Source organism: Aedes aegypti, chromosome 1 (assembly GCF_002204515.2).
Source record: "Aedes aegypti strain LVP_AGWG chromosome 1, AaegL5.0 Primary Assembly, whole genome shotgun sequence".
In the NCBI taxonomy this organism is placed as follows: domain Eukaryota; kingdom Metazoa; phylum Arthropoda; class Insecta; order Diptera; family Culicidae; genus Aedes; species Aedes aegypti.
The window spans coordinates 278,408,301-278,421,897 of NC_035107.1; the positions used below are offsets into that span (position 1 = coordinate 278,408,301).

Sequence of the window (13,597 nt, forward strand, 5' to 3'; positions counted from 1 at the left end):
TGTCACTTTAAAGGGGGCTCTCTGTAGGAAATTTCTTGACCCTTTCAATCAAGGAATTTTTTTACTTTTCTTGAGCGAAACAGCATACTTAGCTTAAAGCTCTAAACAAATCACTAGGACCTACCTACCAGGCTTTTCCTCGAGGAATGTGAGAAGAAATTTTTAAAGAATTAGTCGAACATCCGCGTAGGCTCTGAAAGTTCTCTGAAGAAAATTTAATTTCGCTTTAAATTCACTGCAAGTAGAATAATTAACAAAAAATACTTTAGGAGGCTAGCATTAAAATAGAGATCAAGTCTCTAAAAGGTAACCTGTTGGAAATGTTTCAACGTGAACGCGAGAAACTAATATGCTGGTTATTTTACAGCCTTTCTAACCAGTCAGTATACCGTACGAAAACGAGGCGAAGCAATTGCAACTGTACGAAGCAAAAGCTTTCAAGAAACTACGCAATAGACTCTGAAAATATTTCAGAAAAATAATGTAGAGAAATCACTAGACAAATTCTTGAAGTTTCTTCTCCAAAAATCTCAGAACAAAAACCTAAAGATCCTGATTAATAGTCGCGCAGAGGATTATCTAGCTAGAGCGTCTAAAATTTTGCAGCAGGATTTATTGCACCTAGCATTAAAAATAAAAAAAAACTTTTAGAGACCTTGCGTTTGAAAAGTGATGAAGTCTTTAAAACGAAACTTGCTACCAGCCCAACTTCATGCCAAATAACCCCAGACACTATCAAAACAGCCATAAAATCTACTCACCTGCCCAGTGACCAGATCCTGCTGGAACAGCGCCGGTATCCACTCGGTGCAGGTCGCCTTCCGTTCCTTGGCGGAGATTCGCTGCGCCTCTTCCAGTGCCGTTTTCTCTTCGGTAGCACCCACTTGGTCATCCCGTCGAATGGCTGCCGTCACGTGTTGCCACAGCCGTTCGGATTCGGTCATTCCCTGCGACTCCATCGGCACCGTGAAGCGCTTTAACCGTTTGGCACGAATATCCGTCGTCGGATTGAACAGCACCGATTCCTCATTGGTGCGCGAATCCTTAATCTTAATCTCCCCGTCCCAGTGGCCGTTGATCGTGGCCAGCGTTTCCTTGCCCAACTTAAGCTTTCCGGTGATCAGGTTGGTGTACTCGTTGCCTCCCAGGAACGGCTTCAGCTTGAATTCCAGTTCCGTTTTGTAACCCGTATTTTCGCACTCGACGGAAACCTTACCGCCAAGTTCCATCGAAAGCGTTCCCATCAGGATACCCTTGCAGTGGGCGTACGGCACCGTCAACGTGTAGCTCTCACCTCGCGGCAACAGGGTCAACGTGGCCACACCCTCCAGTATCGCCGAAGTACTGTTGCCGTAGAATTTAGACTTGGCCAGGATGCTGCAACTGATGCAGAAGCCATCCTGCCGGTTTGTGACGTAGAATACGGAAATCGGCGGATGGTGCGAGACCTGCTCGGCAATGTAGAACGTTCGGCTGCCGTTCTCGTGCTGCCAGTAGCAGCGGAACGTTTCACCCAGGATCGGATTGTAGGGCTTCTTGAGACCCTTGGGCTTCTTGTAGAACCCGGAAAGGTACCACTGGACCACGGTTTTCATGCGGGTGAACGGGTCGTCCTCCATAACGGCTCTACGGGAGAAAATGAGATAGAAAGGAAGAAGATATTAATTTTTAAATGGTTCTACATTGTTAATGAAATTCGATTGGATTTCGTTTTGATTTCGATTGAATTTCGTTTGAATTTAGATTTAGTTTCGATTCGATTTCCGAAGTACTCACTTTGATAGAATATCTGCGTGATAATACGAATCAGCAAGTTTGTCCAAAAATGACCGCGGTTCCAGAATGAACGTCGGCAGCACCACCTTGCTCAGATCCATACCGGGACGGACCTGTTTGACCAGAAACCATATCAAGCTCTTGTGCTCTTCGGGAAGTTCTTCCACCTGTTCGCCGGCCTGTAAAACATATTGGACTTAGGCGAACCTAGTTCAAAACGAACACTTTGTACTGCGATCCTACCGCTCCGAATTCCTCCTCAGGCGAATGCACATAGGGCGTTTCCGGGAACTCTTCTACCTCCATGCCTTCGCCCATGTCCGACTCCGAGTCGGATTCTCCGGCCGACATAACCAACGTTCCCTGATCCGGTTGGCTGTCGATGTCCAAATCTAGAATTGTAGAATAGTTGCGTTAGATATGTCTACGGAAATTTCTGACAGCGAAGTATTGAAGAAGTTTTTGAACAGCAAGGAACAACATCTAACATTGGTCGCCGGAAACCCGAATCGTGATGCCAGTGGATCCACATTCCTTGTTGAACTCGGCGGGACTGCTCCGACGACGTGCGCGCTGTTCATCGACACTATCCAGCCTGGTAGCAACAGGAGAAACCCCGACTTGCAGCGAACCGCGTCTTCGTTCAAAAGGAGGGAAAGCTCCATTCTCATCGAACACGTCGTCATCGATGCCCGCCGGAGACTGCGATCCGGACTGCTGCTCGACGCCGCTTTCCGTCGATAGGTGGCGAAGGAAGTCCGGCGAATCGCGGAGGTATCGTTCCCAGTGAGCTACCGCCAGGTACAGCTGTTGAAAGATCGGAGTCGGCGAGGGACAAGGACTACGGGGGAAGGACTTTTCGATTGTTTCTACATGGAGGTTGTTTTTGTCCGGCGGGGATGGCGGAAGGTACTTCATTAGGTAGCTGAGGTGCTCTTTCAATTTGGGGACTACGCCAGAGGGTGGATGTTAGTAAGAGTACAAGGCGGACATGACACCGAACACACAGAGAGAGTTAGCACGTGAACACGTATTACAACGATCAACGAGCGATACAAAGCAAGTTTGGATCAGAGGAAATGTAGAGAAAACAGACGAATTAGTGTTCCGGAAACAAGGTTACGGAAGGATCTTTAGAAGAAATTTTACGCCGAATTCTAGGGAACTTACCATGCTCGTCAAAGTGCTTCTCGTAGTCCGCCTCGGACCACTGGGTCTCATGGGTACTGGTAGCGCCTTCGATGGTGCTAGTGTCAATGACCGGTACGGATCGCACCAATAGGGCTGAACACCTCAGTGAGAGCTCCAGGGCATCCATCCAGCACTTTCCGGCTGCCTGACTGGGAGCGCGGAATATGAGGTAGGATGTGGGCAGCGGTTGAACGACAGCACCTAAAAAGACCACGCGTTAGAATATCAGACCCTGTAAGCCCTACAAATGACAAACCCATAGTCTCTTTGTCCGGCCCCCGTGGAGCCCATATCGTTTGATCCATCGGGTGGAACAGCTTGAAGCAGAAGCCATCCTTCTTGCTGGGTCGTTCGATAACCTGGCAGGACGTGAGCAGGACCGTTCCCACCCAGTGGCTACTTTTGGTCTTAGGGCTCTTGTAGATGAACAGCAGTCCCGGCTTCAGGACGCACCATAGCTTGGTCCACGATTTGAGGGTTCCTCTGATCTGTGGGGTCGGGAAAAATCGTTAGCGATTGATACGGGATTAGACTGATTCAAAGGGGGCTTACCTTTAACCAATCTGCCAGAACAATGACGGCCGGATCCTGGAGCGAATTCAGCAACTCCGAAGCCACTCGTTTCTTCTCGCGGCGGTAATTTTTTCGTTGTGCTTTGTATGATTCCTTGCGGTTTAGCTTGGTAGAATCGTTGTTGGATTGCTGCAGGGAGAAGAAACAGGACACGTAATTTTAGTTTGAGAAGTGGTTCAATGAGTATTGAAGGGCCGGTTTAGTTAGAATCGAAAGGCAAACTAAGTATCAGTTCCCCTGGATGATAGAAAACAAAAATCGCAATTGAAGTAAATCTTGTGTTTCCAACATTTATATGAATAAAACTAGTGGTCCCGGAAAAAAATTCAATTTTCAAAATCCGAGACCCCTTTTTCAAGCCATTTATGTCACGAAAGACCATTTCATTCATATCCATGTATATGAAACACACATAAATAATTGCGTTCTGATTGATTTTTATGATTTTTTTTTTAATTCTTCAAAGTCTAATCTTCTGCCAAAGCTCTTATTAAAAATCATTCAAAAGTTTCTTCAACAATCCACAAAATATGTTGAGTGGGCTCTGCCAAAAAAATATTTTGGAATTCAAAAGGATTATGCCACGGATCTGCCAAGTTATCTTACAAGTCATGGTCACAATTTTTTGCTACAGGTCGTCAAAGTTGTAAAAATACTGATTTTATTAAAGCTTGAAGAATATTTAAACTATAATATATAAAATTTTGGTAAATCAATCCACCAAGCATGCAAAATAGGACTTAAACTTTAGTATGAGCGATAGATTGATTAAAATTTAATCAATTTTTTAACATTCTTCCAGTCTTCATACAAAATTCATCGTTTCTTTTATATGCTCATATAAAATACTTTTCCAAATCACCAAAAAGTAGATAAAACATTACAAACTTAGTTATTTTGTATTTTTCTGTACCTGTACACTGATTTCTGCAGAAAGTTAAGCACAAAAGTTTACAAGTTGGCAAACTTGCATGCAAGTTGGCTGAAATCGACAAATAATGCATATTCAACATTCAATATTTCAAAAACCAGTCGTTCTATGGTATTTCGGTATTTGAAGGACTGCTTTGTCAAATTAAAGTTAAAGTTCTCTTATAGTACTTTGTTCTATGCCCAGGAACTATAATGAATGCGTGATTTCTTAACGGCCGCTGAGGTACATTTAGGTTCATAAACTGCACAAACTCCTTGCAGGATCACTCCAAAAACCCCTTTCCCTTTTATTTTCTCTAGAAATCTCTGATGAAATACAACCATAGACTACCAAAAAATATGTTCAGGGATACCTCTGAGAATTCCTCCAGAGATTTTTATAGAAATGTTATTAATTTTCATTATGGATTTTTTTTACAGAATTTACACTAAACTCAATTCTGTAATATGTCAACTGCAAAAATTATCAAATTATTTGGAGATTTTATCAAGAAAGTAATCAGGAATTTCACTAAAAATATCTTTAATCATTGCCTTGGGCAGGGATTCTCCAAGACATTAGTCCAATAAATTTTACAAATTAATTCTTCTTTTGCAAAACGCCTCCGATAAATGAAATTGATTTAGGATATTCCACTGTATATTTTTTTAAATAATTCATTTCCATGAATTGATTATTATAGGAATAACACTATGTATTACAAACAAGATGCTATGGCGATTTCTGAAAAAAATTCTCCATTCAATTTTTCCAAATAAATAATCTAAGAATTCTCCCAGGAGTTTTTTTGAGGACTTCTCAGAAACATCCCTGAAAACTCTTTAATTTTAATCAGAAGAATCTTACTGATATGATTTGATGTCATACACGAATTACGTCTAAAACGTTTCGCATTGATTTGTCTTGGAATTAGTCCTGTAATTTCTCTGAGAAAAAGTCTAACAGTGTTTTTTGAGGATCACTCTAAATGCTCAATCAGGGATTTTACCGCAAATATATCATGAATAATTTCAAAGATATTGAAAGGATTTACAAAAAGCTTACTTTAGGATTTACTATCGTTTATCTATGAATATCTTTAAGAACACACAAAAAAATCATCTGCAGAATTCAAAGAAAATCTGTCTTGAATTCCACAAGCTTCTGCCAAAAATGTTAGAAAAAAAAAACCTGAAGAAATCCTTGGAGGAGTTTCTGAAAAAAAAACCTGAGAATTTATAGAAGGCATTCCTCAAGAATCACCTGGATGAGGTTTCGGAGCATTTCTGGGGTATTTATGTAAAAACCACTTGATAAAATTCTGATAGAATTCTTTCATAATTCACTGATTCCTTCAGTGAATTATGAAAGAATTCCATTAGAATTTTTTGGTGATCTGAGAGAAATTCTTATGTTGTTGGGGTGGTTGTAAGTGTTAATTTTGAAAGAAAGTTGTAAGTGTTAATTTTGAAAGAAACCTTGAGAATATGGAGAATTCCTGTATAAAATACTAGAAGAATATTCAGAGTTTTCCTTAGAGATATCTCTGAACTAACATCCAAAAAAATCCATTTGTGAATTGCATTATGAGTCTCCAGAGAAATTCCTCATGAGCGATCGATGGAAGAATTAATGGTGGGATTTATAAGAAATTTTATGGCGGGGTCCCGGAAAAACAATCAGGAGCAATGTTTTGAAAAATATCTTGAGGATGTCTAAACAAAAAAGTCAGAAGAATTTTGAAAAATCTCTTGAAAAACTCTTGGAAGTATTCTTCAAAATACATTGACATAGACAGGAAATCTTAATCAATAATCCGAATGTAATTCATGGAGGAATTCAAGAGGAAATACTTGAAGGCATCTAATCAGTAACTAAATGTATCATTAAATGAATTTTTGGAAAAATATTTCGTAAATTCCAGGAAATATAGGAATTTTCGTAGTAGAATATGAAAACAAACGTCAATATAAAACTCATGAACTCGTGCACCATGAAACCTTGAATAAGTTTCTGGGGGGACTCTTTGAAGAATGCAAATTACCAGAAGAGGGAACTTAAAACAAAAAATCTCTACAGTAAGTTATATACATTACTCAGCAAAAATTACCCAATATGCGTTTTGAACACTGTGAAAGGAAAAGGAGACTGGATATCTTTCATAGCCTAAAGTTTCATACAAAAAAAGTGCGGAGTCTGTAAATAAAGATCGGTTTGCGTGAAATTTGTCATTGGACTTTTGAGCTCGCAGGTCCGAAGATACTCGAGAAGTCGAAAAAATCTCCTTTACAAAAAGGTCTTCGACCAGCGAACTCACGACCTTCAACTTGGTCTTGCTGAATAACTACGACTATCTGGGCCTCAACTCGTGGAACAATCAAGTAATTGGAAACATTCGTAACGTAAGGTACGAATCAAGGAGATGACTCGTTGAGTTTCACAAATTTTCTCTAAGATCTGTATAAGTCTAAACTAACGAATACAGTGAAGTCAGCTTTACCTAGAATAGTCTATAATACATCTTTGAGATTTCTTCAGCTCTGTTGATAGGACCCAGAAAAATGCATGTTTCTATCACTACCTACTTATTGAATGTGGGTGAATACTCCCATTGTTCAACATTTCGTGTTTGTTTTGATCTTGCTTCCACCTTTCAAGGACCTTACGTTCATCCATTATAACATTTTTGTATTGTTCTACGACTACTACATCTTGTCGCATTCCTTTTTATCCAGGCGACACTTTGCCCTGAAATTGGTAAGTTTTTCCGGTTGTTTGCATTGATATTACCAGATTAGCAGAATTGGTAAGCTTTTCCGGTAATTCCTCCCCCTTTTTCTAAATCTTTATGTATTTTATAATTTAGCTGTCTTGTTTCAAAGTTTAGTTTGTAGGTTTAATTTTAGGAAAAGCTCCATATTTCTCTTGATATGGATTCCTGAAGTCCATTAGAAATCCAGACTTTTAATCAATCGAGAGTCTTGCCAGGATTTTTTCCACAGCAAGGATTATTTAACAAATAAAAAAAATAACAGGGGGAATTTTAAAATCAAATTTTCAAAGCATCGCCAAGAGACTTTCATGGGAATATTATTAAAACATAATCTGGAAACTCTTCAGATTATATTACTGGAGCTAAATTGAAGGTACTAAGACAAAATTCATCTGTTCATTACACACCAATTCCTTATTTTTGTACAGTTTCTTGATGAAGTTTTGAAAATTCTTGCAGGAATACCTCCAAATGATTCTCCAAAATCCCGGACTCGAGTATCTGAATCATGATCAAGACTCTCCTGAGTTGAAATCCTATCTAATCTGGAAAACAATTCTCTTTGAATTTTTGCAAGGATTCGCTTCGGATAGCAAGGATTTGCTCCGAATAATTAGAAGGTTTTTTTTTTCAATCCTAATAAGGATTTTTCTTGAATGCCGAGCATGATTCTTCTTTCAAAACGATGAGAAAGATTCTGTTCAGCATCCCAAAAAATAATCTGTCCAGAATTCTAAAAGGGATTTCGTCCAAAATGATAAGAATGATTCTGTGCAGAATCCTATGAAGGATTCTGTTCATGATGTTGGGAAGCATTATAATCGTAGGTAGGATTCTATCCTGAATCTTAAGAAACATTATGTCCAGAATTCTGGAAAGGATTGGGTCCACAATCATGTAAAAGATTATGCCTGTAATCCTGAAGAAAATTTGTTCAACTCCATAGAAAAACTCTGTTTAAAATTCTGAATAAGTATAGTTTACAATGTTGAAAACGATTCTACTTAGAATCCGGAAAAGTAATCTGTCTAACATCCTGAGCAGTACTTTGTTCAAAATTTAGAAAAATACTCTTCTCAGAATCCAAAGAAGGATTCTGTCCAGATCCCGAGATAGATTTTATCCAGAGTTCTAGGACTGCTCAGAACTTTTGAGAAGCATTCTGTTCACAATCCAGGATAATGTTAAAAAATTTCGAAAGTATGTTCTCCAGAATCCTGGGAAGGTTTCTACTCAGAACCTGGACATGGATGCTTTTGAGAATCGTGAGAACAATTCTATTCCGAACGGTGAGATGAATTCTCTCAGTCTCCTGAGATGGATTCTCTCGGTTTCCTGAGAAGGGGCTTCTGCAATCCTCGAAATTCGTATTCCTCTGAATTTGGAGTATGATTCTCTACGAATACTTAGATGAATTTTCTAAGAATCCTGATTTTTGAGTTTCTGGTCAGAGTTCTGAGCGAACCCTGCTCAAGAATCTTGGGCACTTCTAATTCATATTCGTAAAGTATCCTGTTCGCCAAAATAATCTTAGATTTACGCGTCACGTATTTTCAGCTTAGCGTAGTTAAGCCGTTTGTAATGTATTATTCAAGGATAAACCCTACAAACATTATTCCTCTCTTGACGAATGTTGCAAGCGAAACTGCTCGGTTTACATGATTTAACGGTGAAAAAAAATCATAAACAATGCACGTGAAATGACCAAGTTGTCGAACCATTCATGTTTTTTTGGCAGGATAGGAAGTCGGACCCTATTCTTGGCACTTTTGATTCATTTCGACAGTGAGGTTTTTGAAAACTACAAAGCTCATATTTGGCCACAATATACATAGTATAGTGGTGCTTCTTATTGCAAAGTTTCAGACAATTCGGTCAAGAAAATGCCCCCATGCGAAAGTGAATCATGGAAGTGTCTAAGTAGCTCTGCACCCTGTTCAGCGTATAATCGTGTAAACCGAGAATTCTCGTTTGCAAACTCACTTTCAAGATGCAACAAAGCATGCAATATTGGCGAATTTTGCATGCAAGTTAATGAAATTTTTCAGTTTCACTCAAGATTGTAAGCATTCCTGAATGCAATGAGGCTGTTTACATTATTTATCGTTGAATATTATAAGTTATAACTTGTTTCACATAACAATAACAAAAATTTATGTGCCATGTAAATTCAAGTTTTTTTTTTGCTATGTGCTTAGAATTCTCTCTGTGCAGTTTCGAGTGATTCTTCCGATTGTTTACCGAGAGCTGATCGATTTCTTTTTCCATACTCATTTAGCAACTCCACCAACATGATTCCATCAAAAAGCCAACAATGAATTCCTCCAGTATTCCATCAGGAATTTCACCAGGAATTCTTCCAAAATTCCTTCATGGATTCCACCGGTAATCTCTGCATGATTCCACCAAGCGTTCCTCCAGAAATTTAGGCAAGATTTTGTCCTGTGATTCAACTAGGAACTCCTGTAAGGATTCCTTTAAAAATTCCTTCCGAAAGTTCACCGGCAATTCCTCTCGGGCTTCAGGAGTTTCTCTACGGATTCCTTTAAAAGTTCTTCCAGGGATTCCATCAATAGTTCGCGTAGGGATCATGAATTATTCTAGGGATTTGAACACGAATTCACCCAGGAATTCTATCAGGAGAATTTCTAACGATTCTATCATGGATTCCACGAAGGATTCCATCAGATGTTCCTTCGGGATTTCTTCTAGGAACTCCATCGGAAGTTCCTCTAGGGATTTCATCGGAAGCTACTCAAGGAATTCCATCGGAAGTTTATCTAGGGGTTCCATCAAGAGTTCTTCTGGGGATTTCATCAGAAGTTCTTCTACGGATTCCATCAGGATTTCCTTCAGGGATTTCATCTGAAGTTTCTCAATAGATTCCAACTGGAAATTTTCTAGCGATTTTACCAGGTAGCAATTCCATCAGAAATTTCTTCAAATATTCCATCAAAAGTTCCCCTAGAGATTCCACCTGGAATTTATCTAGAGGATTCTATCAGGAGTTCCTCCAGAGATTATATCAGGAGTTCCTCAAGGAAATATATCAGGATTTCTTTTAGGAAGTTCCTAAGGAGTTCCTCCAGAGATTCCATCAGAAGTTCCTTCAGAGATTCCACCTGCAACTCTTCCAGGGATACATAAGAAGTTCTTCTGGAGATTACATAAGAAGTTCTTTAAGGGACTTCATCAGGAGTTCTTCCAGGGATTTCAGTCACAGTTCCTTAGATATTTCACCTGGAATTCCTCCAGTGATTCTATCAAAAGTTTCTCTAGGGATTCCATCAGGAGTTCTCTTAAGTCTTTCCCCAGAAGTACTTCTTGAGATTCCATCAGGAGATCCTATGGGGATCCAATTAGGAATTTCTCCAGGGATTCTATCAGGAATACTTCCAAGGATTCCAATAGGAGTTCCTCCAGGGATTCTATCAGGAGTACCTCTAAGGATTCCATCAGGAGTTCTTCCAGGTATTTCATCAAGAGTTCCTCCAGAAATGGAACTGGAATTCCTACAGGGGTTCCTTCAGTAGTCTCATCAAGAGTTCCATAGGAGATTGCACCTGGAATTCCTCTAGAGATTATATCCGGGGTTTCTCAGACAATTCCATCAGGGTTTCTTCTTGGGGTTTTATAAGGAGTTCCGTGAGACATATTATCAGGAATCCAAGGATTTTATCTGTAGTTTCTGTACGGATTCCGTCTGAAGTTCCTTCAGAGATTCCATTAGGAGTTTCTCTAGGGTTATCTCAAGGATTCTCGAGGGTTAACAAAAAAATTCTCGAGGAATTTTACTAGAAAATTCCTTATAAGGATTTCACCACCCGGATTCTTCAAGAGATTTTTTTAGAATAGTTTGCGGATTTAATCAAGGGCTCCCTTCCGAAATTCCTTAAGGAATTAATCTTGGAATTTCTCAAGGAATTCCTCTCAGAATTTTTCAATATATTTCTCGCGGAATATCTCCAGGGGTTCTAGGGGGTTATCGGGATTTTCTTCAGAGATTCTACCAGAGATTTCTTATGAAGCTTTCATCAGTGATTACGGAATCCACCAGTATATCCTCCAGTTACTCTATCAGGAGTCCCTCCTAAAACTCAAAACAGGAATTCCTTCAGTAATTCCACCAGGAATTGCTTCGAACATTCCGCTAGGGTTTTCTTTAAGAATTCCAACTAAAAATTCCCTACATAAATCCTGCAGGGATTTCACTAAGGATTCCACCAGAGAATCCTCCTAGGATTTCATCTAGAATTCGCCAAGGTGATTCTCCACTATTTTCATTAGGAAAACTTCCAAGAATTTCAGCTGAAATTCTCATAGGGATTTCACTTGAAATTCTTTCAAAAACTTGTCCAATATTTTTCCAGTGATTTTACCGGGAATTCAGAAAATCCAGAGGTTCTTTCAAAACATTATGGAAAAAACCCTTCAAGGATTCCATCAAGATGTTCTCCAATAATCCCAAAACGAATTTTTCACAATTTCCTATACAAATTTCTCAAGTAATTCCTTCTTTCCTGTTTCTCTAATCATTTCACCAGTGAATAATTACTGGAGCCAGGAATGTTTTAAGGAAGGTTTTAAGGAATTTCCTCAGGAGTTCATTCAGAATTAACACTGGGAATATCACCAGAGTTTCGCCAGATTTCCACCAGAAAATCTACGAGAGTTGCGTCAGAGGTTCTATCAGAAAATAATTCAAAGGTTTCACTTTATTTAATTTATTCAAGGTTATCAGAAATTCCTCCAGGGAATTAACTAGAAATATATCAAAGAGCCCACAAGATTTTTTTTTCTGTATATTGGTCAAAATTTCTGCGAGATAATTTACCAGAAATTCCACGAAGGATTGAACTTGAATGATTATTCATGCATGGACTCTACTGATATTTATCAAGAGTATTAAACAAAGAGTTTCTCTGAATGCCTCCAGGTTGAATCTCTGAAGTAGCCTGGAAGAGTTTTTTTTGGGAAATTTCTCCATGGAGTCATTTACTGGAGCAATTTCTTCAGAAATCCTTGAAGAAATCGCCAAAGAAATCACTGCAGAAATTCTCAGAGAATTCCCTGGAGATTTTCCAAAATATATCTCTGGAAGAACCGTTAAAGCAATCCTAAAGGATTTTTAAGGTAACTCTTGGTGGATTCCTTGGAAAAAAAAAATCCTCCAAGAACTACTGGAAGGAATTGATGGATATATCACTTAAAGGAATTCTCGGAGGAATATCTGGTTGATTCCTGAAGTGATTCCTGAAGAATTGAATGCCTCGTAGGGTCCCTTCACTGAAGGAAACACTGAAGGAATTTATAACAGAATTTATTGAAGATTCCATAGAAGAATTCTTGAAGGATAACCTGAGGGAATTTCTCAAAAAAAGCAAGCGGAATCTCTACAGAAATTACTGGTAGAATCCCGTGGGTGAAGTTTGGGTGAATTATTTTGCAGTATTTCTTGTGGAATCCCTGAAGGTTTCCTGGTGGAATCCTTGAAAAAATTATTGGTGGAATCCCTGGAGTAACTCCTTGATGAAATTCTGGGTAGAATCACTGTTAGAATTCCTGGAGCTAATCTCTACATGTATTTAAGTAGGAATCTTTGAAGATATTTCTAGAGATTTCGATCCCTGAAGCAATTCCTGAAAGAATTTTTAGATTAATCGCTGAAGGTTTGCCTGAAGAAATCTGTGGAGAAATTTCTAGGGAAATCACTAGAAGAATCACTGAAAGATGTTCGATAGGAGGAATTCCTGGTAGAATTTTTTATGGAATCTCTGTAGTACTTTCTTGGGAGAATTTCTTCAGCAATCTCTTTAAGAATTGCTGGAGGAATTCCAGGTAGAATTGTAGGAAAAGAATTATGAAGGAATCTGTTCAGGAATTCTTAAAGTTTCACTTGAAGAGATTCTTAAATCAATCTTCAATTATTTTTTGTGATATTCTTGAAGAATCCTTCCCTTCCTAACCAAGGCCTACCTAGGAAGCTAAAAATGTTTGCATCCAAACCGTCAGTTCTTGTGGTGTCTTCGGGAAAGTTTCTCCATATTTTTAATAATGCGAATGTCTGAGGAAAGGGTTTCTGAAAAAAATATTCAGGTAGAGCTATTCAGCAAGACCATGCTGAAGGAGGTAACGCTAAAAAGAAGACGAAAATCAATAATGGGACAAACCTAGGAGCAAACAAAAAAGTTGTGAAGGTAATTGAATATTTCAGTACTTTGCTTGAACTACCATAAATGCACTTGAAACGAGAAAAATTTTATCGTAAATACAACGGAAAAAGACAGCGATAATTTTTAAATATTTAAATTTTAAATTTAAGGGGATGAGGGGCATAGAAAGTTATTCAATGAATAAATGTGAAAATATTC

The 13,597-nt window shown here is 38.8% G+C and overlaps 1 protein-coding gene across 11 annotated transcripts in view; it reads right to left on the reverse strand.

Moving 5' to 3' along the window:
* LOC5573441 (oxysterol-binding protein-related protein 8) overlaps window positions 1-13,597 on the reverse strand; it is a 165,726-nt gene that overhangs the window by 15,163 nt on the left and 136,966 nt on the right. For 10 of the 11 annotated variants that reach the window (XM_021837903.1, XM_021837902.1, XM_021837904.1 and 7 more), the window contains 7 exons: window positions 3,520-3,669; window positions 3,224-3,455; window positions 2,947-3,168; window positions 2,265-2,726; window positions 2,020-2,168; window positions 1,777-1,955; window positions 762-1,626 (listed from right to left, as the gene is read on the reverse strand). In XM_021837903.1, coding sequence (XP_021693595.1) covers window positions 762-1,626; window positions 1,777-1,955; window positions 2,020-2,168; window positions 2,265-2,726; window positions 2,947-3,168; window positions 3,224-3,455; window positions 3,520-3,669 — 2,259 coding nt within the window. The remainder of the gene's footprint in view (window positions 1-761; window positions 1,627-1,776; window positions 1,956-2,019; window positions 2,169-2,264; window positions 2,727-2,946; window positions 3,169-3,223; window positions 3,456-3,519; window positions 3,670-13,597) is intronic. The other variant, XM_021837912.1, reaches the window with a different exon arrangement.